At 32.3% G+C, this 25,349-nt stretch overlaps 1 protein-coding gene across 1 annotated transcript in view; it reads right to left on the bottom strand.

Annotated features, from left to right (window-relative positions):
* DNAH7 (dynein axonemal heavy chain 7) overlaps window positions 1–25,349 on the bottom strand; it is a 284,922-nt gene that overhangs the window by 175,022 nt on the left and 84,551 nt on the right. Inside the window, exons 15-20 of the mRNA XM_051985973.1 lie at window positions 20,642–20,866; window positions 18,904–19,050; window positions 17,546–18,231; window positions 15,671–15,857; window positions 1,708–1,901; window positions 697–895 (exon numbers count right to left, since the gene is read on the bottom strand). Of these exons, the coding sequence (XP_051841933.1) occupies window positions 697–895; window positions 1,708–1,901; window positions 15,671–15,857; window positions 17,546–18,231; window positions 18,904–19,050; window positions 20,642–20,866 (1,638 nt within the window). The remainder of the gene's footprint in view (window positions 1–696; window positions 896–1,707; window positions 1,902–15,670; window positions 15,858–17,545; window positions 18,232–18,903; window positions 19,051–20,641; window positions 20,867–25,349) is intronic.

Below are 25,349 nucleotides of genomic sequence, written 5' to 3'. Positions count from 1 at the left end.
TATAAAATCAAATTCCTTTAATCATCAGCATAGAATGAACACATTTTATAATATGCAAATATTTTGAGGAAAAAAAGTAAAAACTAGTACTCTTCAATAATTGTCAATAATCTTCTTCATTACTTTTTTTTTTGTTGTTCTATTTTGAAATAGCCACCAAAGACTGCAGAAGAAGTTTTTAACAAAGAATGTACTTTGAGAGGGAAAATGTTACACTGATTATAGGAATACCTGACAACTTTACCACTCCCTTTCAAAGAAAGAGGAAAGAGATAACATTCACTCATCTGTGATAGATTAGCTTCCCCAAAAAACCTCTAGTCTGGCAGAGAAGAGACTTGGGTAAAAAGGCAGAGTTACAGTAACGATCTAATTATTTTTATTCAGACTGAAGATGTTTCAAACTCAGATTGAAATGCTGAACTCTAAAGTAAATCCAAAATGTAAACATCAACTTTAAAATATTCCACTTATTCCCTTTTTTTCCTCTGTCTCTCCATTTTGCAAATATACATAGCTTTACAAACTTGAAAATATTTTCCATTCTACAGGGATTTTGAATTATCCTTAACTGGCAAAGTATCTACCTATCACTGAATAATTGAATTATTCATTTTATTATTAACTAATAATATTAAAATCGTAAATCGTATATTTCTTATTATGGAGAATCAAGAAGGAAATAGAAAATCTTACCTTATGAAGAGATTTTAGCATAGCTCTCTCTAATTCAACCAACCACTTTTCCACTTGACCTCTAGCTTTGACTGTTGAAATTGTTTCTACAAGTTCCACAACTTCTCCTTCACTGCTCTTCATGTGAGTTATATCTAAAATTTCAGTGAATTCTACCTTGGCAATTCCTTCAAAACATTTTTTCAAGTGAGGTTGTACTCTGTAAAAACAAACCAAAAAATGTGTCAAATTCAGGTAGGCCTTTAAATATTCACACACAAAACCAACATCTTCCACAGGAAAAGATGCTGGAAATAAAATAGTGTGAACTTGATCATAAACTACAAATCATTAAAATCCCTCACACTGTATTAAAAGCAGAATCAACTCTTTTTTTTTTTTGGAGGAAAGACATATATTAGTATAATGGAAACATGGTTTAATATCCCTCACTTTGATGTACAAATAAGAATTAAATGAATAATCATTTAAATCTGTAAATCCCTTTGGATTTGCCCTAATTTCCCTTTTGGAGAACTTAGAGCAGACAAATAAGAATCCCTCTTGGTTAAAAAAAAATGGGTGGCTTTGAGGTAGAACTCTCTGAAGGGAGCATCAATATTGATGAGATCACAGATGTATCAAACCATCTTTTTAGATGGCTGCACAAACATAAGTCTATATAATCAAAAAAACAAAATATAAGACTTATCTGGGAATTTGTTATTGTAGTCTTAACTGTTCCTATCCCTCCTTCAAAGTTTGAGACATAAGATACGTTTTATGATTCCATGGGAAAATATGAAAACAAAATTCTAAATTCCAAAAGTGACATCTTTTTTAGCAAAGTTAAAGACAAAAAAAGATAATCTGTATATTTCCATTATAATGATTTTTAAAGTTTAGTATCATAATGAATGATATTAAAAAAAAAACAAACAAACAAGGAAACTTGGTTTCATATGTCCTTTAAAGCCAAATTATTGTATAGCTTGAATATCAATTATCATGTGCATTGTGAAAACGACTTACCGAGTTGGATCCTTTGTCTCTGACAGAATCTCAAGAAGTTCATCATTGGATAAGAAAAAGAACCTTGGGAAGAATAGACGCTTCTTTTCCAAATATTCATTAAGTCCCTTAAGTATAAGTTCCAAAAGTTCATTGCATTTTTTCAGCTTTGGTAGCATTTTATCTATGGTCACCACTTTGAGAACTTCCTTGTCCTAATTTAAAGTTCAATCATTAAATGAAAAATAGAAAATGACTTTAGTTTCCCATTTTGTACTATTAATGAGGCCAAGTTTTTAGAAGTCAATTTATAAAATAATATACAGAAATGACTTTGTTCAAGATGGCTTAACTTAGTAGGTACATCTCTTTAATTACACTAGGCAAAAGTAATCTTTATATTTGTACTTCAATGTAGGTATCTAAACATGTGTGTGGTTTTTCTGTTTGTTTTTGCTGAGGCAATTGGGGTTAAGTGACTTGCCCAGGGTCACACATCTAGGTAGTGTTAAGTGTCTGAGATCAGATTTGAACTCAGGTCCTCTTGATTTCAGGGCTGGTGCTCAATACACTGCGCCTCCTATCTGCCCCAAATATGTGTTGTTTTAAAGAAATTAATGAACTTAAAAAATAATAAGAAGAAAGAAAAAAGGAAATAACCTGCTGTCTCATAAGGAAATTTGAAAACAAAACACAAATAAAGTATATTTGGAAAAAATATAACAAAGTTAGTCAACAAGCATTTGGGCATGGTGATAAAAAGGAAGGTATAATAATAATATTGATGATATGTATATATGTATTTATATATATATAATTTGTATTTAATTATATTTATAATTATATTATATTTAACAATCTTTATTGAGATATCTATCACTGAAAATGTTTTGTGATCTTTGCAAATTAGTATCAGAGTGCTTAACTTTCACAGTGAACTTTAGAATTTCAAGTTTAGTATTTGACTGAGGATTTTTAATTTGTTCCTTTTCTAGCATTTTACTTGCAAGCCCAATTTATTGGGCTTCTCTTTCTCTATTTTATGTAAGTAGGCTTCTAGAGATATGAAATTTCCCCTTATTACCGCTTTGGCTGCATCCCATACATTTTGGTATGATGTCTCATTATTATCGTTTTCTTGGGTGAAGTTATTAATTATTTCTATGATTTGCTGTTTCACCCAATCATTCTTTAGTATGAGATTATTTAGTTTCCAATTATTTTTTGGTCTATTTTCCCCTGGCTTTTTGTTGAATGTAATTTTCATTGCATCATGGTCTGAAAAGGATGCATTTACTATGTCTGCCTTACTGCATTTGAGTTTGAGTTTTTTATGTCCTAATATATATGGTCAATTTTTATATAGGTTCCATGAACTGCTGAGAAGAAAGTGTACTCCTTTCTGTCTCCATTTAGTTTTCTCCGAGATCTATCATATCTAACTTTTCTAGTATTCTATTTACCTCTTTGACTTCTTTCTTATTTATTTTGTGGTTTGATTTATCTAAGTCTGAGAGTGCAAGGTTGGGATCTCCCACTATATAGTTTTGCTGTCTATTTCTTCTTGCAGCTCTCTTAATTTCTCTTTTAAGAACTTAGATGCTATACCACTTGGTGCATATATGTTTAATATTGATATTGCTTCATTATGTATGCTACCCTTTAGCAAGATATAGTGCCCATCCTTAGCTCTTTTAATTAGGTCAATTTTTGCTTTTGCTTGATCTGAGATCAGGATGGCTATCCCTACTTTTCTGATTTCACCCGAAGCATAGTAGAGTCTCACAGTGAACTTTAAAGAAGCATTTATGACATATCATGAAATAATCTGAATCTCAATCTATAATATTCTTTACTATTAAGCAGAATTTGATTTAAAGTGAGTCTCAGAGACTTCTTAAGTTTATTTAATTTCATTTTCTCTCTCTCTCTCTCTCTCTCTCTCTCTCTCTCTCTCTCTCTCACACACACACACACACACACACTTTCTCTCTCTCTCTCTCTCTCTCTCTCTCTCTCTCTCTCTCTCTCTCTCTCTCTCTCTCTCACTGTCAGTCTCAGAGAAAGACTATTTGTTTTTCTCTTTGTATCACCAGTGCCAACAGAGTTCCTGGAACATTGCAAACACTAAATATTTACTTATTGAAATAACTTGCATTTAATTTAGTTCTTAAATTACTAAAATGACTTTTTTCTCACTTTATACAATAAGAACTTTTAAAGGGTAGCATTAGAGCAAAATTCTATTGTATGCTGTTTTCTTTCAAATGATTCAAATTCACTGAACCATGAGAAACTGATTTTTTTAATGTGTTGAGATTTGTGCCAAGAATAACAAATTTATGTAATATCAAGTATTTATATTCCACAACATATTATTTATTTGTCCAAATATAAACAATCTAACTTTTCTCATGACAATTTTTCAACTGCATATTAAAATGTAAAAAATGTAATATATTCATTTCAAGTAAAAGTTGTTTATAGTTTTCTTTCTTAACATGTACTCTTTATCAAGTAAAACTAAGGGCCCAAAGGATCTTGTGATTCAAAACTCAAAAGTATTTATTGCCATTTATTGAAGAGACCTTTTTCTAAATATATTTTAATTCCTTTCACTGGTAAATAAAAAGATAGTAAAGTAGATAAAATAATTTTCAATATCAATTCAAATATTAATTGATACGGAGGGAGCATATAAACATATGATCATCTAAGTATATCCTCAAGATAAGTTCCTTGATGGTTTTTGGAAAGATTATCTATATTGCAAATCTACATAAAACAAATATTGTTATGATTGAGGATTGAACAATACCCAATGCCAACATTAAACAAATAATTTGGTGTTTAGATTTTTGTGATGGTATCTCTAAGAACGATGGTTTAGATTTTAAGTAAATCAAAATAATATTTAATGCTAATATATAAATTATATCCTCTGACAAGCTTTTCTCTAATGTATGAGTCACCATATGTTGTGTAAATGTCCACAAAGAAGTTTTCTTTATTATCTAACAGTATAACTTGAGAATTTGTAATTAAAATAAAGAATATTATCATTCCATTAATATATATTTTCCTAAGACATTTCTGATTCTTTTGGAAGGTAAGCATTTAAAGAAATTATTTTGTTTCTACTTCCTGGTAGATTTTTGCTAAAAAGGCATATCAAAAAAGAATTAAACATGAGTTAATATTTAAATGGATGCATTCTTTTGGATAGGGTACTTTTAAAATCTCACAACCAAACATGAGAAAGCTGTACTTAGAGTGCCATCTTCTGGAAAATCATGTTTTGGGTTTTTTTTAAGTTAATTTTCATTGTTTATATCTTTATAAAACCTTCTTTAACAGACTTAAAAGCATTTATAACCTGAGAAAGAAAACAATATTTAACATTTATACTTTGTACCCAAAATAATAACTAGCATTTATATTGAGTTTGAAAAGTACACACATATATATGCACATACATACAAAAACACATCTACATATATAATCTCATTTGATCTATACAACTAGTGAGCAGTAAGTATGATTATCCTCTTTTTATAGATGGGGAAACAAAGCCTATGAAAGACAGCTGCTCAGGGTCACACATTAGGTAAATTCCTGAGGCAGGAATCAAATTCAGATTTTCCTAATTTTAAGTCCATTGCTCTTTCCACTGTGCCATCTAACTTATTCTATAATATAAAACCAAATTTTCAAATTTTCTGCATTAAAAGTAACAATAGAAATAAGCTTAGAATAACTCATTATTAAGATGCAAAGACCTCCAACCACTGAATAATGGATTTTGAAGAACACTGATATAGCCATACACCTGAGAAAAAGAAAAGGCTCATAAGATTTTATTGAGGTATGAGAGTCACTGACCTTGTGACAAATATGACAACTTCAAGCAAATTGCAACAGAACTCAATGCTAAGACTTTTCCCAAAGATACAGATAATATGAACACAAACACATTTGCATTAAAAAAAAAAAAAACTACACAGATAACCAGACTTTTAGGGCTGTACTAATCTGCTCTACCATAGTCTCACTAGTATTTCTTGCTTTTCCTCTTTAATGATCAACATACTCAAGTCAATAACTTTAGTGTTAACTTGGATTTGGTGTGGCTGGATATCACCTGGTTTTACATGCTGCCTACAGGCCGTCTTGGAGTAGTAAAGAAGAAAATGTTACCATTTGGGGTACTGACAGTAGTCATTTCCTTAAAGCTCTTGTAGTTCAAATGTTCTGCCTCCATGATATTAGGGATTTCATTCATTAACTAAATACGTGTTGCAAACACAAATAATCTTAGGTTAAATCTATTTCCAAGAAGAATTGATTTAGATTGCTTATAACTGAATGGCATTTATCATTATTATTATATTACATATAAATTATTATATGCTTATTTTAGATGAAGTCAGTTAATAGTCTGTACAAATTTGTCTATAGAATAAAGAAAGAGCCATAAGAAAATAATAATAGGAAGCAATGATCAATATCTGTCCAATCAGAGAAAGCAAGGATTAGAAATTACATGACTTCTACTGGGATGGTCCCTCTAAAATGAAAATAATATATGTGGACAAAATGATGTGAAAGCTGTTTGTCTTTTCTTAAGTAACTTATGATGTTAAAACAAAACAACAACAACAAAAAAAAACATAGGTCCATACATCATCTTTCATGAATACTAAGGGCTACAATAAAGCAAACCTCAATCAAAGGTAACTTCAAATGTTTTGCTTGTATTATATATACATCTTCTTTGGGTATAATTGCAGTTACTAGAATATATTCATGCAGGTATGGATTACTATGGTAAGCTTTCTATTTCATTTTAGCTATTCAAGTTTTAGGATTTTTTTTTCTTACTCACTAATGCTATACATAGATTGTATATTTCACTTGCAAGTCAAGATATCTTCCTTGTAATGTCATTGATCTTCAAGAACAAAGGACAAGGGGAGGATTGTGGAAAGATGTCAAAGTGGGTCTTAGATGCATATCTGTATATGCATATGTATATATGTGTGTGTATATATATATATGAAGACATATACACAAATACATAAAAGGTAAAATGATAAGCAAATTAGGAAAGCATGGGATAATTTATCTGTCAGATCTATGGAAAAGGGGGAAATTTAGAACCAAACAAGATATCAAGAGTATTACAAAATGTAAAATAGATTATTTTGATTATATAAAATTAAAAAGGTTTTGTATAAACAAAACCAATGCAACCAATATGAAACCAGGGGGAAATTTTTACAAGTATCTCTGATAGAGGTCTCATTTCTCAAATATATAGAAAAATGAGTCAAATTTATAAGAATACAAGGCATTATCCAACTGATGAATCCTCAAAGGATATAAACAAGCAAAAAAAATTAAAGCTATAGTCATATGAAAAAATTCTCTAATTCATTATTAATTAGAGAAATGCAAATTAGTTCATGACCTAGGCATAAAGAATGAGATGATAAATAAATTGGAAGAGCATAGGATAGTTTACCTCGCAGACCTGTGGAAGAGGGAGGAATTTATGACCAAAGAAGAACTAGAGATCACTATTGACCACAACATAGAAAATTTTGATTATATCAAATTGAAAAGTTTTTGTACAAATAAAACAAATGCAAACAAGATTAGAAGGGAAACAATAAACTGGGAAAACATTTTTACAATCAAAGGTTCTGATAAAGGCCTCATTTCCAAAATATATAGAGAATTGACTCTAATTTATAAGAAATCAAACCATTCTCCAATTGATAAATGGTCAAAGGATATGAAAAGACAATTCTCAGATGAAGAAATTGAAACTACTTATAGACATATGAAAATATGCTCCAAATCATCATTAATCAGAGAAATGCAAATTAAGACAACTCTGAGATACCACTACACACCTGTCAGATTGGCTAGAATGACAGGGAAAGATAATGGGGAATGTTGGAGGGGATGTGGGAAAACAGGGACACTGATACATTGTTGGTGGAATTGTGAACACATCCAGCCATTCTGGAGAGCAACTTGGAACTATGCTCAAAAAGTTATCAAACTGTGCATACCCTTTGATCCATCAGTGTTTCTACTGGGCTTATACCCCAAAGAGATACTAAAGAAGGGAAAGGGACCTGTATGTGCCAAAATGTTTGTGGCAGCCCTGTTTGTAGGGGCTAGAAGTTGGAAAATGAAAGGATGCCCATCAATTGGAGAATGGTTGAGTAAATTGTGGTATATGAATGTTATGGAATATTATTGTTCTGTAAGGAATGACCAGCAGGATGAATACAGAGAGGACTGGTGAGACTTACATGAACTGATGCTGAGTGAAATGAGCAGAACCAGGAGATCATTATATACCTCAACAACGATACTGTTTGAGGATGTATTCTGATGGAAGTGGATCTCTTCGATAAAGAGAGCCTTAATTGATCAAAGATGGACAGAAGCAGCTACACCCAGAGAAAGAACACTGGGAAATGAATATAAACTGCTTGCATTTTTGTTTTTCTTCCTGGTTTATTTATACCTTCTGAATCCCATTCTCCCTGTGCAACAAAAAAACTGTTCAGTTCTGCACACATATATTGTATCTAGGATATACTGCAACCCATTCAACATGTAAAGGACTGCTTGCCATCTGGGGGAGGGAGTGGAGGGAGGAAGGGGAAAAATCGGAACAGAAGTGAATGCAAGGGATAATGCTGTAAAAAATTACCCTGGCATGCGTTCTATCAATAAAAAGTTATTTAAAAAAAAAAGAGAAATGCAAATTAAATAAACTCTGAAGTACCATGCCACATCTATCTGATTAACTAATATGACAAAAAAGGGAAACAATAAATGTTGGAGAGGTTGTGGGAAAACTGGGACACATGCACTATTGGTGGAGTTATGAATTATCCAACCCCATTCTGAAGAACAATTTGGAACAATGCTCAAAGGACTATAAAACTTCATAATCTTTGGTCCAGCAATACCCAAAAGTATTTTTAAAAAGTTAAAGAAGGTTATTTGTTCAAAAATGATCATATCAACTCTTTTTGTGGTAGGTAAGAATTGGAAATTAAAGAGATGCCCATTAACTGGGGAATTGGCTGAATAAACTGTGGTTATATAATTGTCATAGAATGTTATTGTGCTATAAGAAATAACTAGCAGGATTATTTCAGATAAACGTGTAAATATTTACATAAACTGATAGAAAGTGAAGTGAACATGGAACCAGGAGAAAGTTGTACACATTAGTAGCAATGTTGAATGATGAAATGTGAATGACTTAGTTATTCTAAGCAATGTAATAAACCGACACAATTCCAAAGGATTTATGATGAAGTATGCTATCTGTCTCCAAAGAAAGCACTTATATTGTCTGAATATAGATTAAAGCATACCATTTTTCTTTTTTTCTTTCTTAGGTTCTTTTTTTCTTTCCTCCTTTCCTTCTTCCCTCCTTCCCTTCTTCTCCCTTCCTTCCCTTCTTCCCCCTTCCTTCTCTTCTTCCCTCCTTTCTTTTCTTCTTCTCTCCTTCCCTCCTTTTTTCTTCCTTCCTTCCTTCTTTTCTTCCTTCCTTCCTTGTATGAGTCTTCTTGTACAAAATGACTAATGTGGAAATGTTTTACATGATTGCACATTTATAACCTGTTTCAAATTGTTTATTGCCTCAGGGAGGAGGGAAGGGAGGAAGGGATAGAATTTGTAACTCAAAAATCTTTAATGTTAAAATATTGTTTTAACATGTAATTGGGGGAAAATAAAATATTATTTTAAAAGATGTATATAGAACATCCTGTTCTAAATGTCTAAAAGGAGATGTAAGAGTGGATGTCAGAAGAGAGGTTAGGGATGGATAAATAAACCTGAAAGTCAACTGTACAAGAGATCATCATTGAAATCATGGGAGTTGATGAGATCACTGAGTGAAATAGTACGGAGAGAGAAGATAATAGAGCCCATAACAAAGCCTGGAACACTTCTATTATTAAAAATTCACCAAACAAAAGAGGAATGGTCAGACCCATAGGATGAGAATCAGGAAGAACAACCATGACAAAAACCTAGAGAAAAGGTATGGAAGAGAAAGGGATTAGAAACTGAATCCAATGCTACACAGTGGTCAAGAAGAAGGAAGACTGAGAAAAATTCATTAGATTTGAGAATTGAGGAATTAAAAACTCTGTGGAGAAAGCTGAATGATGAGGGCAGAAACCAGATTGCAAAGTTAAGAATAAAGTGATAGGGAAATGGAGGCACTTGTAGAAAATCTTTACAAAGAATTTGGTCACAAAAAGGAAGATACAGGGCAATAGATATTGGGAATAAATGAATTAAAGGTTTTGAGGATAGGGTAAAAATTGGCATGTTTATAAGCAGTAGGGAAGCAACCAATAGACATATAGAGACTGAAAACAAATGAGAGAATGATTATAGAGAGGAAAATCTGCTGCCTTAATCACTTGCATATGCAGAGACGTTTGCTCGGGCTAGGTGAGTATGAAACCAAAGGCCCTGAAGTTTGACTCTATGACTACCTATTCAAAACCTTAATGGGTATGAATTAATTTGCTGAACTCCTTAAAATCTGCAAAAACTTTTTTGAAGTACTAATTCTCTTTCTATTTACTTCAAGATTTCAGGTTTTGTTTTGTTTTTTTAAGTTGCTCCTAATTTTTGATTTTCATAGAGTTTTAAAAGTTAACTTATTTTTGCTATAAAACTGTGACTGGTTATAATTTCATTATATATTTTGAAGTGGGAACTAAGAGGCTTCAATGGAATGAGCCAATGAATGGTTTTCAGTATACAGAGACTGAGTTTTAAACAAGTTATAGTTTTAAAACTTCAGTCCAAGATGCTAGTGTTTTGTTCTGGATAGGGCTGAGCTGATTGAATGAGAATCTTGGATTTTGGTTTTATTAACAACAGCCGAGGATATTAGCCTTATGACTAGGAACCTTTTACCTTCAGTTATAAAGAAGAGATGACTAAACAGATTTCTGTAATTTTAAGCAAGTCAGGTAAAAGCAAGACATTTTTCTCAATCAGATAGCCAAAAGCAGAATATTCTTCCCTCACTGTTAATATTTCAAAAATAGATTGTTTGTACAGGCTTAGCTAAGGGAGAGTCAACAACTAGCCGGCTAGGGGAGGAGTTGATAAAAAATGAACAAGTAGATATTTCAGGGATTATAAAGGATAGAGAGAACCTGGCAGAGAGTGAATTCTTCACTTTGCACTTAAATTTGTAAAACTTGACAGATGATGCCCTCTGCTGGTTTTACATATATTATTTTAAAACACACACACACACACACACACACACACACACACACACACACAGAGATAGCAATTAGATTTATAAGACAGATGGATTAGGTATATTCTACTGACAGAGGATACCAGAAACTCATTCAGAAACTCTATCAAATAGTTACTCAATAGATCCCTCTTATGAACAAAATGGAGAAATGTACAATCTATCTTAGCTTGGATAGAAGTAGAGAGAACTGGCAAATTTATTAATTATACAATACTAGAGGGATACTATATTTAATTATAGAATTGAGATTGATAAAGATTTGAGAATTAATACAGTAAAATGAAGCTTACCAACTGAGTCTAGTGAGAAGAGCTAAAGATAATAAAAAGGACTATTGTTTTTAAAGCTAAATTAACAGAAATATACAATATGCTTGGGTTAAAAATCAATTGCATAAAATTAAAACAACCCTGAGATACTTCTACACACCTCTCAAGTTGGCTAAGATGACAAGAAAAGATAATGATGAATTTTGGAGGGGATGCGGGAAAACTGGGACACTGATGCATTGTTGGTGGAGTTGTGAACAGATCCAACCATTCTGAAGAGAAATTTGGAACTAAGCTCAAAAAGTTATCAAACTGTGCATACCCTTTGATCCAGCAGTGTTACTACTTGGCTTATATCCCAAAGAGATATTAAAGAAGGGAAAGGGACCAAAAATGTGTGAAAATGTTTGTGGCAGCCCTTTTCATAGTAGCTTGAAACTGGAAATTGAATGGATGCCCATCAATTGGAGAATGGCTGAGTAAATTGTGGTATATGAATGTTATGGAATATTATTGTTCTGTAAGAAATGACCAGCAGGAAGACAGAGAAGCTTGGAGAGAATTACATGAACTGATATTAAGTGAAATGAGCGGGACCAGGAAATCATTATACAGTTCAACAATAATACTATATGAGGATCAATTCTGATGGGCACGGCTCTCTTCAACAATGAGAGGATCCAAATCAGTTCCAGTTGATCAGTAATGAACAGAACCAGTTACACCCAGCGAAAGAACACTGAGAAATGAGTGTGGATCACAACATAGCAATTATACTCTGTTATTGTTGGCATGCATTTTTGTTTTTCTTCCCAGGTTATTTTTACCTTCTTTCTAAATCATATTTTTTCTTGTGTAGCGAGACAACCGTTATAAATACGTATACATATGTTGTATTTAACATATACTTTAACATATTTAACATGTATGGAGCTACCTGCCATCTAGGGGAGAAGGTGGAAGGAAGGAGGGGAAAAGTTGGAACAGAAGTTTTTGCAAGGGTCAATGTTGAAAAAATTACCCATTTATATGTTTTGTCAATAAAAAGCTATAATAAAAATATCAATTGCATGAGTAAAAGATTGAAGGAAAAAGGAGAATAAAAAGGTATGTGAACAATGACTGATGTGGATGGGAAAATGATTTGAATGGCCTCAAGAGGCAGTGGATTCATCCTCACTTGTAGATCTTTCAGGCAAAGGTTAAAAACTTCCCTTTATAGGTGTAAAGGTACGTTTAGAGGAAATTCTTGTTCAGGTATAGATTGGATTAAATGGCTTCTGAATTAAACAAAAATAAGATTGTCTTTAAAGCATCCTCTTTATATCTTAATTGCACATATTTGCTTAGATTTTTACTTCTCCCACTAGATTGTGCATTCTTTGGGAGTAGGAGTGGTGGAAATGTTTTTGCCTTTCTTGATAACTTTAGTACTTAGGACAGTGCCCAACACATAAGATGCCCTTAATAAATGTTTGATGACCCAACTTAGTTAGCTTAAAAAGGCCAAGGTCTCTCATTTCATCCAGGGCCATCTTTCGTCCTTTTGATCTATATCTTGCCACTAGACCCTGATGGCTCCGGAGGAGAAGTGAGGAGGTGACCTTGCACATCCTGCTCTCGCTTAAATCCAATTCACTTTCATGTAATGGCTTCACCTCCCTGATGTCATGGTTCTCTTTCAAAATGAAGGACAAACAACTACTTCTGTGGGCCATTTAACACTAATGCTATAATACTGACTACTCCTGACTACTACACTGTTTTGCTAAACTTCAAATTTTTCAGGAACCAATTCATTATGTTAATATTCTATCTTTTAAAAATATCTTCTAAGACAACTTGTTATCTCAAAGTACAAACACAATTAAGATAAACTAGAAAGGGACTATTTCTATTACAAAATGAGATTCCAGAATATGGTTTCCATAGGGAACTCTTGTAGTACATTTAAATATGCTTTCATCTTTTAAGTTAGATTTACACATAGCTTTTTCAGGAATACATTTTTTGCAAACATGAAATATATCTTTTTTCTGGATATACTTCCATTAATTCTTATATTTTATATTAATATAGCCTTATTGACGTTAAAATTTTATTCATAAAGTATAAATAATAGAAATATCTCCAGGACTTTAGGAGCAGAGGTGTGTGTGTGGGGAATAAGGAGACAAGATACCTGCTGTCTCATAGATATTGAATCTGATTGTTTAAACCGATGGAAATTTTTTTCTACTATTAAATACTACAATTTGAAAGTCAATGTGGCATAATGGATAATCATTAGCTGGCTTCGGAATTGGGAAGGCTTGGATTCAAGAGCTATTTCTGATAACATATTGGTTGTTTAATCCTATGCAAAAAAACCTAAGAAGCTCTCAGTGCCTAAACAAATCTGAGTTTCAGAGACTAAGTTTCAGAGCAGGGATTGGTAGAAAGAATTTCCTCATTGGAACTTCCTTCAGAAACCCATTAATCTGATTTGATTTCCTATTTCCTTTCGTGTTTTCATCTCCCTTCCTGAGATGTCATGGAGGGCATGACCACCTTCTTTTTATGGTATTTTCACTCCTTTGTTGAGCAGTCAGAGAAGGTGTGAACACCTTCTTTTGGGGGTTCTCACCTCCTTGAGAAATCAGGGAGGTCATGAATATGTTCTAAATCAAAAGAAAAGGGGAGATGTTGGAATCCATACAAAGTGCTAATTTAGCATGGTACTTAGCAAATCCTCTAGCTCACCAATGTATTTAAGTACTCATTGGAGTTCACACATTTGGGAGAGTTCAGCCTTTAGTATAAGATATCCAAATTCCTATCCTATGCCAATGAAATGACAAATCTGATTTAAAAAAAGAACATGGAGGACAGTCACTATACCACCACCCAATAACACTTACATGTGAAATAAGAGTTCTATTATACTTTAGTATAGAAATAACAACAATTATTATACATAATTGCTTTGTCTTTGTATCAGTCTCTTGTTTTGCCTTGTCTAGTTCTCTCCCTCCCTCTTTCTTTTCTCCTTCCTACCCTCCCCTTCTCTTTCTTCTCCTCTCCCCTCTCTTCCTCTTCCCTCCTCCCTCCTCATTTTCTCTCTCTTTCATTGTCTCCATGTTTCCATAGCACCTTTGAGTGTTTTTATTGTATCTTTTTGTCCACTTTTCTCTATAACCTTCTTTCTCTTTATCAGGATGTCATCCTTTAAGTCTAAAAATATTTTAACTAACAACCTGTTAGTGCATAAAGATTATTGTGTGTTCTTCATTCTCGAAGAGGACCATGATATTAGGAAGGTGATACCATGACATGCAAGTGAATTGGATTGTTATGAGGGAGAGCTGAGTAGGGTCACCTGCTCACTTTCTCCCCCCCCCAACTCCCCAAAGCCATCTAGTTCCAGTGGCCAAAGATCAAGACGACTGGAAGCAGCCTCTACTGCCTCCCTAAATAGCCCGTTTCACTTTTGCACTGTCAGAACTATTAGGGTATTGTTCATTATGTCATCTCTAAACTTTCCTTCTTGCATTTCCCACTCATTGCTCCTCCCCAACACGTTTGGTTCCTGTTCCCTATAAGAGCCCTGAAGATACTTCAGAAGATCCTTCAGGCTTCACATCATCTTAGTTGTTTTCTGGATGTATCATGACTTCTCCATGGACTTCCCAAATGTGTTAACAAACTGAGAATCATCTGATCAGGGACTTGCTACTAGAATAGAACAGAACCATTAACTACCTTTCTCTGGACATAAAACATGTGAGAGTGGCTACTCTACTACAAAATTGCATCTCAGCATAGAGCACTTGGTATCCCTGCAGATTCTGTGAATCCATATATGGCTTAGACATTTTAATGGCAAAGTCTTTAAGAACACTATGGTTATAATTTTTCCTAGTATGGCATGAACTGGAGCATGTTAGGTAGTACAAAGGATAGAACCCATTGGGCCAGAAGAAAAGAAGACTCATCTTCCAGAATTCAAAACTAGCCTCAGACAGTTACTAGCTGTGTGATCCTGAGCAAGTCATTTAACACTGTTTGCCTCAATTTTTCATTTGTAAAATGGACACAGAAGGAAAAAGAAAAAACATTCCACTATCTTGCCAAGAAAACCTCAAACGGGGTCACAAAGAATCAGATATGACTGACATGACTAAACAACAAAAATGGTACAAACTAACAAGATACTAACAATATTTATTAATACCTCTTACATTTGGGCTCAAGTAAGAAGAAATAGTAACATATTTAGATTTTGTTATCATCGGAAGTCTTTAAGCTATTAGAAATACTGAATATAAGGCTTAAATGTGATATTAAGATCATAATTTCCAGGTTTATATTACAAAACAATTCATTCAGATAATTTCCTTACTTGCACAACAATTTTCATCAGTTCTCTCCATGTTTTGTCCACTGTAGTAAATCTTCTGCCTTCCTCAGGCATTTGGGACATAATGTCAGGAGAACTAAAAATTGGCTCCAAATATAGCCAAGTGGCCTGAACCTTTAGCCATTCATCCAGAATTTCCTGAAGCAGTAATAGTTTACCTTCCCATTCTCTGTGAATTATAAAGTAATAGTTCTTAATAACCTTCTAAAGAAAAGAATAAATTTTTAATATATTCTTTTAAAATAACAAAATTTCAAAGGGCTGAATTATCACTTTTTTATATGGTGGTTTCTAATCTGCACTACTATATATACATTCAAAGATTATTTATTTACCTTAAAATCTTTTAAAAGTCACACCTTTATATATGTAAATCAGTTATGATATATGTATCTATAAGAATAATTTCTCACATTTATATAGTACTCTATGTATTTTTATTTTCTCATAATAGTCCTTTAAGATAGGGAGGGCATTTGTTTCCTAATCTTATTTTCCAGTTAAATAATTTGCCTGGGGTCACAGAGTATATAGTGTTCTGGATATCATTCATAACAAAAACCCAAAGCTTCTAATTCTACAGCTAGTAATTATTGATAAAGAAGTATACTTATTTTTTTTTCCTGAGAAAATTGTATAATTATTCAGGAAAGAAACTATATCTGGATTTCATATTCTTTAACATTCAGCAATTAGACTGGAAAAGCTTAAATTCTATACGAATAGACCTCAATTCCCAAGAGGAAATTTGTGATTGATCAAAATTCCACATGATCCTATCTATCTGGGCATTATTAATAATAATAGTAAGCAGGAATATTTAAACACAGTATAATTACCATTGCATTTCTCAGTCAGTTTTGGGGAAACAAATATCATAAAACAATGTATCATGATGGCACATTTTTTAAAGTTATAATTCATCAAGAAATCTGTGATATTCTAAACTTTAAGAAGTAAATCAAATTATAGCTAGAATGATACTTATATGTATTTTACAGATACAATATTATTCCACAATTTCATGTTTCACATTCCATATGAACTATGACTAATATAATTTTGGAATCTTAAAACCAAGAGAATGGTTCTAAGACATTGATATATTTGTTATACTAATGCATTTTTTAAAATTCCTCCAAAGATTTTCCATATTTAACAATACATTTCAATGATATTTATTTTCTTCCTTTCCTTGTTGTTTTGAAAGAAAAATAAAAGTTCAAGCAGGTAATAATCATTAGTGGTTATCTAATACAACCTCTGGAAAATGAGTAGGCACAGTGAATACAGCACCAGACCTGAAGTCAGTAAGATTCATCTTTCAGAGTTCAAATCTGACCTCAGACACTTATTATCTGCATGACCCCAAACAGGTCACTTAATCCTGTTTGTCTCTGTTTCCTCATCTGTTAAATAAACTGGAAAAAGAAATGGCAAACCACTGCAGTATCTTTGCCAAGAAAACCCCAAGTGGAATCACAAAGTCTCAGACACAAATGAAGTGACTGAACAACAAAAATGTCATGATCTTACAATATATCAGAATTTACTATGTTAATTATACCCACTTCACATTGAGCAATGCAACCTCCTTCTTGAGCAGAAAAGAACTGACAGCAGTTCTTTAGGAAGTAGTATCTGGTTATATGGGTTACAAAACAATTCTGTCCCTCATGTAAATACACACAGGAATGATAAATCTCTATGAATTCTGGGAAAATCAGGCTGAGTGGGTTCATCTATTCTTCTGTTTTATAACTACTAATCAAATTCACCATACAAAAACATTAAAATAACAAACATATTTGAAGTATTAAAGATGTGAAGGCTTCATGAAGAAATAGGCAAATTTACCTCATTTCTTTTTCATAAGGCTTAATGAATGGAGAACCTCGCATAGTTTGTGTTTTAACAATATGATCATCTAATAACATCTGAATTTCATCCACTGCTGACAAAATAAATGTTCCACTTTCTCTGTAAGGCAGAATGACAAATTCCATTGTATCCCATTCACTCATCATCTTTTCCATTGACTTTTCAAGTGAATATTCTTTGCTAGCTGCTTCACTAATAGTTTCAAATTTGTCCAAGAATGGCTCAAGACCCATTTCCAGAAGTGAAGTAACAGTGGAGTCTTCTGCTGGCTTTAGGACATAACCAACAATATCAGACATGGCTTCCCAATGTCGGCTTCGCAAACCAGGATTGCAAATCACCTGAATGAGGGGAATGTGTTCCTTGAATTCTTCAACTTTTGTTTTTACCCTTTTGGTAATTCCTAATGCATTTGGAGAATCATGGAAGGTTTTTTCTAATTTATATAATCCTCTCCAGTAGCTTCCTACATCTCCTTCTACTTGGTCAGGATTCACCTTGGTATATGGTCCTTCTGTCCAAGTTCTAAATTTGTTGCTAAATTCTACAGCCATCTCATAGAGGCGAAGGTAAGGGTTAAGAGTATCTTGAATTTTTTTACGTTGTGGATATACAGATGCTGGCCAACCATATGCCTCTTCTTCTGCATTAAACTGCTCAATCTAAAAAGATAAACAAAATAGTTTCTAAAAGTTAAATTTCCCATTTACTAGTTTTTCTAACAGATAATATTTTCAAGATCAGCCTTTAAAACATACAACTTGAACTATTTTCTAAGAATGTTAATAGGAAAAAATTTTGCTATGCTTTAAAATAAATTAAACTAAAAAAAAAATTAAATAGCAAGTCTGCAGACTAGAATTAGTAGTACTAGAAATCAATTTCAAGGAAATTTCAAGGAAGTTTGTCTTCAGGTAACTGAAAGAGTGCCAAAAGAAAAAGATTAGATTTGCTCTACTCAGCCCCAGAAGGTAGATTGAGGAACAAAGGATAAAAATTATCAAAACAACAACAACAACAACAACAACAACAACAAAACTAAAGTTAATTCTGATTACAGTACAATGTCATAACAACTGAGCTATTTCAAAGTGAAATGGGCTGTTAAATTAAGTCATTCCCTCCTCAATGGAAATTTACAAAGCTAGATGACCATTTTTCTGATGGGAGATTCTGTAGGGGAGATTTCTATTCAGATATGGATCAGCTTAGGAGGACACATAGGTCCCTTCCAACTTTGAAATTCCCTAAATTCATTTTCTGAACATTAAAACATTCATACAATAAAGTTGCTTTTCTTAAATCAATTCTATCTCCTTACAATTTACACATACCTTTTCTGCTGCTAAATCCAACTTTGTATTTAGTGCTTGAGCTTTTTTGAGATATCTATTAATATCTTGAATATCACCAAATGAGTAAAATTCTTCTACTTGTTTGGCATAACTCTCGAGTTCCTCAACAAATCTTTCACATCGTAACTGGTTTAAAAAAAAAAAAAAAAGATTCGTTACCCTTTGAATGAAATAGAAACTTATATACAAATTAAGATCTTTCTAAATAGTATATATAAAGTATAACCAAAAACTGCTTCAAAAATTTCAACAAAATCCTAAGAAAGATCAAATGGAAGGGAACTGGATTCTAAAACAAAACTTTAGAAATCAAGGTCAAAAATTAGTCCAATTAAAAAGCAGTGAAATATCAATTTTATACTCCATTAACTGAGAGTATATTATTAGATAGTGGTCTAGATTGAGTTTTACATACATATTAACTGGTAAAACAACAACAACAACAAAAAAAAAACACTACTAAGAAAAATTAACATGCAAAGAAATGTTAAACCTCCTGAAAGTAAGCCATCTTTTCAAGATACTGTAAAAACACATTACGTATATATTGACTAAATAATAAAAAGTTTCTTAGTCTATTTGCTAAAATTCTTCAAGATTCTCTTCTACTCTGTCCCTCTAGTTTACTAACGTCATTTGAATTAGTTTATACATGTGTATTCTGTGATTCATACTTCCCATTGTCATAATACATGTACTTTAATTAGGAAAAAATTCAGAAGATGTGTTATATTTTAAAACAAAAAAAAATCTACTTTTGTTATAATTCTTGCCTTCCTTAAAGTTATTTACTAAGGAAATACTAAAAGGTCAATATAATGCCGATATTCTGACTTCATAATCTGCTTTGAAAACTTACCTATCAACATCCAAGAAAAAAAAATAAAAGAAAAAGATAAGCTTGCAAATATTCTTTGGGATGGTACTCTCAAATAAAAAAAGTCAGGAAAAATTAGCTTTAAATAAAATATTTTACAATTAAATCTCATGATGAAGGGAGGATTTTCTATTTTCTTGGATTCTGGTACTTTTTTTGTTATTCTCACCTTTTCATTTTTCATTACTTTGTATGCTTTGCTGCTTATTAGTATTGGTGAATAAGTAGAAAAGAGAAAATAAATGAAAAGAGTAAAAAAAAAAAAAAAACTACCCTAAAATTCCTTTATTTCAGAAGTTGATTCTAGAATAGCACATCTAAAAACCATGGTAGATTTTTCTTTATTGGTTAATAAGTAGAGCTCTACTAGTCTATAATTAAAAAAAAAACCTTATATAAGTTATATGCAATTTATTCTTATGCTATTCACCAATTGGAGGCAATACAATTTTTAAGTGATATACACAAGAATGATTTGTGCATTTTTAAATGTAGAATTTAGATAATAGTTGAAATTGGAAATGTTAATCTATACTATGAATTAATATCCTAGTAATATGGTCTATCAATTCACAGTGTTTTGAGGGATAATCCACTCTAAAGAATTTTCTCAAGTGAACTTTTTGTGCATTCATTTTCTATTCACTCATTAAGCAAAGGAGTCCATCTATGATGTATAGCATACATTACTAAACTGTATTACATATGGAATGAAAGCTTGATACCAAAGAAGTGAAAAACAGGGTACCTGCCCTTTTAGAGTTTGTGGTTTATGTTGAAATTGACATTATAAACATTTGTCTTAATAATACAATATTTTTGTTAATTTGCAAAGCAAACCTTAAGTCCATCTTGGTATTGTTCTGTTTTCTCTTTAATTATTTTTCTGTGTTCATCGAAAATCTCTCCCATTCTTGCATACCATTGAAACACATTATTATTTAGTCGAAAATCAGCTGGTGAGAAGCTGGCATGCTCTATCAGAAAAGCAAGGCAATTTTTGGCATCTACCAATTTTTGTCCCAATTCAATCATATCTGTTGTCTCCACTTTCTTTATGTATGCCTTAGGAGGAAAAGTTACAAGTTGTATTTAAATGGATAACTACTTTCATTACATAATTTTAAAAATTCTTACAAAAGTCACCTCTTGAAACAAAAAACAAAAAAGAGGAAAAAAATTTCTACAGAACTAATCAACAGACAATATAATGTTCCATACCTAGAGCACTCACTTTATAAACTTTTTATATATTTATGTATTATATAATTATATGATTATAATTACATATATTATATAATTATATATACATTTACATATTAAAGTTTATAAACATTATAAACAATTTTTAAACTTATTCTTTGAGGCCAAATTTGATCATTGTAATTATGCAGAAGATACTACATTTTAACATTTTCTATTATTTTATTGACATTTTTGCTTTTATATCACAAGTTGGTCAAATAATCAATAAGCATTTATTGAGCACTTATCAGTTACTGAGCTAGAGATACAAAAACACAAATTAAGGATTTATTGTGCTGAGGAATTTTATATTTTTTCCAAATATATTCCCTCCCTTACTAGGCAAGTCATTCCTCATAACAATGATTTTAAAATAAACATTTTAGCAAAACTAACCAACAATTGTACCAATCATTTAGCTATCTGGTCATTTAAAAAATCTGTCTTAGAAGTGTTATGTTGATATATTCTCATTCCATTTAGTAACATTAAAATATGCATATATCAAAATCTAAATAACTGAATAAAATACAGCCCTTAAAAACAAACAAACAACAAAAAAACTTCTCACCACTTCAGGACCTAACTTTTCTTCCTCAATACTATAACCAACTGAAAATGAAAAAAAAAAAATCAACTAAATAACCAGTAGAGTTAATAAGTTCAACTGTTAATGACTTCTCTTCCATTAAAGTAAATAATTTTTCATCAAATAAAAAAAAAACTGACAAATGTGATGACCACGTATTTAAAATCAGCTGGAGTCAGGAGTTCAGGTTAAGGGAAAAATCTTCAATCTTTATTGAAGTGAAGAGGTGAAGAAGGATTGCAATAGCAATATGGACAGACAGGAAGCCACCTAGCAGAGGGGGATTGGATGTAAAAGGCGGTCGTGATAGCAATGCAAGCAGCTGTGTCAAGACGACAGCCAGCAGTCTCTCCTTCTGCTTCCCTTTTCACTCCCCAGCCTCCACCCACCAAAATCATCATTTCTTATACAACACATCAGGACTTGCACAAAGAGTGGGCGGGGGCCATTCTTTCTCCAAGCTTATATATTAATAGAGTATGGTCCAATTACTATTTAGCCTCACGTGCTTGGGACCTCAGTGCATCAACTCAAGCCTCAGCCCATTACAGACAAATTGTTTTAGAAATGTATGAATGTAAACCTAGGGAAAAAAATTCAAAAACTGCATGTTTCCCAGTTCTTACAAAGTTTCTATCCATGTAAAAGAACTAAAAGCTACTCAATTGTTATTAAGGGTATTTCCAGTATTTTAGTATATTTTGGGGAGTTTAGGTCACTTAATGAGATACCTTTCCAGTCTATAATCCATTTTCCCAAAGGAAGATAGATTCCCAAGTTGTGGTTTTAAGTTACCCTCCCTCTGCAGCCACATATGTAAGTCACTATTAACTGCCAAAGCCATATGATGATGAGATATATTTTGTAGAACTAAGAAGGAGGATGAAGATGTATTAGACCAAGAAAGAGAAGAGGGAAGGGAGTTAGGTAATCCCCAAAGTGAAGTTCCTATTGTTAATAAAGGGAAATCCAAGTTAAAGAAAATAATTACAGACATATATTTGGTTTAGAATAGTTTTGATAATTTTGAGTTAATAATATAAAGAGTAAGAATTTATAAAAGTATGTTTCTTTCCAACAGAACAATTAATGTAACAACTGAAATATTAATGTTAACATGCTAAATCAGAATAGTTTAAGATAAGACTCCAATAATATCCTGTTTATCTAAAAGACAATCCAGAAAATCCAGTCTATAAGGAACCATGACATATCTTATATATTTGATAAATACACTTTAATAGAATAATGATATGAGCTATGAATCGATAGTGTTAGAAGGAAAAATACAGTCCATTAATAACATCAGAATTATGTATTGAGATGATATTATAATCATAAGAATAGTAAAAATGCTCCAAAATTGGAGGCTTTGTTAAGGCTGAGGGTACTCAAAGGCATTTTGAAAAGCAATGAAATACAATATACAATAAGGATCAAAAAACTGATTATGACTTTTGATTTACCAATCCTGTTGGTACAAATTTAACCTAAAAATTATCTTAAAAGGGGTATTCATGAGAGATATTCTAATTTGTTTATAGTTGCAAAAAATGGGAATGACCTGTACATATTAAATGTACCTATACATAATAAAGAATGGCTCAAAAAAAAAAAGAATAGCTTAATAGATTGTGGTATTTTAATGTGGGAATTTAAGAATAAATTGAGCAGCTATGTGTAACTGTAATGTTAATACAGTGAAACATTACAGTGTTATAAAGATTAAATGAAATATAGAAGCAAGCAGTGTGAGGAAGGTTTGGAGTAAAGATCCTAATTTAGACACTTATTAGCAATATGACTTTAGGTAAGCCACTTAACTACTATGTGCCTCAGTTTCCCCATTTGCACTTAACTCATTGTTATCTATGGCCTCTTTTAGCTTCAAATATATAAATCAATCATCCTATGACATATATATTGTAAAGCAAGATCAACAGAATTAGAATTACACCCATGAAACAAAAAAGAAAGAAAATCATTGTCAGAAATATTATCTTCAGGTTTTTGAAAATGTACACCAAGCAAATACACTTTTTATTAGATAATTTTATTGGATTCATCTTTGTTAAATTCTTAGTTATTACATAAAGTAACATGTCTAAAATTGAGCTCTCCTGTTTTCCTTGCATCTCTATTAAAATTCTGGGGAATGCTATCCTCTAAGTCCCTCCCTCCCCAACCATCAGTTACAATCATTATATCAACCTAAATTCTTCAAGCTCTTATTCCCCATATCCAATCAGTTTCCAAGTGCTATTGCTTCTACCTTCTCAACATCTCTCATACATGCCCCCTTCTCTGATACTCAAATCACTCTGGGGCAGGCCCTTACCACCTCACACATTTTTATTAGTCTCCTTACCTCAAGATTCCATCCTCTCAGGCTGACAAATTGATCTCCCTAAAACATCAATCTGACCATATTGTCCCTCAGCCTATGCCCAATTTAATATCCAGTGGCTCCCTATTACCTCCAGGATAAAGTACTAAATTCTCTTTTTTTGGCTTTTTAAGACCTTCACAATCTGGCTTCTTCCTCCTTTTCCATTCTCTCCCCCCTCCCCCCCCCCCCCCCACTTCCTTCCCTCCATGTTCTAGTAAAACTGACCTCCTTGCTATATCTTACACATGATATGCCCTTTTTCTATTCAGGGCATTTTTATTGGCTGGCTCCATGACTATAATTCTTTCCCTCCTTTTCTCTGACTTCTATCCTATCTGACTTTCTTCAGGCACAAACTTAAATCTCTCTTTCTATAAATTTTTTCTCAATCTCACTTTAAATTAATGTCCTCTGAGATTATTTTCAGCTTATCTTGTAGGTATCTTGCTTATACATTTTTGTTTATATTGTTGTCTCCTCATTTAGACTATGAAATCCTTGACAGTTTTTTGCCTTTTTTATACTCAGCATTTAGCACAGTGCTAAGCATGCAGAAAATACTTAATAATGCTTTTTAAATTAAAATTTAAATCCTTATTTTCTATTTCTTCTTTACTATTTGTCTCTGTTCAAAATTATTAAGTTTATAAAGAAAAAATATAAAAAGAAAGATGCCAGGTGGGTTTAAGCTGATTCCAATATATTAGCAAGAATGATTTGTTTGTAATATTATTAAAGATATGTATGAACAGGGATAGGGATAGAGACAAAACCTAGGATTTTATGAGTATACAGAATTCTTGGATGAGGAAGGTACAGGTTGGTATGTCCTCTGCAAGTTATAATCTTAGAGAAGTGCCTGTGAAACACTGAGAAGTTGTCATTTGTCCAGCATCATGAAGTCAGGGTATGTCAGGTGGAATTGGAACCCAGTTCTCCTGCTTTTCAGGCTGACTCCATACACTATGACACTTGAAAAAGAGGCGATCTTGGTATGACATAAAAATGAAAGACAACTAATATTGTACATTAGTACTAGGCTAAGGGTTAAGAGAGCAGATTAAAGGCATCTTGCATATCAGACCAATACTTGCAGTATTTTGGTGTATTTCTGGGAGTTTAGGTCACTTAATGAGACACCTTTCCAATCTCGTAATTGGATCTTGTAAGAAAAATTTATAGAAAAAATTTAGACAACAATCACACAGCAATCGTAGTTATAATGCAAGTGTGAACTGCACTGGTGGAAGAATTACTCACAATAATGAACGTTATGTTACAAAATACTAAATAAGCAAAAGCAGCCATTGCATAGAAGTCAAAAT

This window comes from Antechinus flavipes, chromosome 3 (genome assembly GCF_016432865.1).
Source record: "Antechinus flavipes isolate AdamAnt ecotype Samford, QLD, Australia chromosome 3, AdamAnt_v2, whole genome shotgun sequence".
Lineage (NCBI taxonomy): Eukaryota > Metazoa > Chordata > Mammalia > Dasyuromorphia > Dasyuridae > Antechinus > Antechinus flavipes.
The sequence above is the reverse complement of the archived record's forward strand: the minus strand, read 5'-3'. Positions and strand labels throughout refer to the sequence as shown.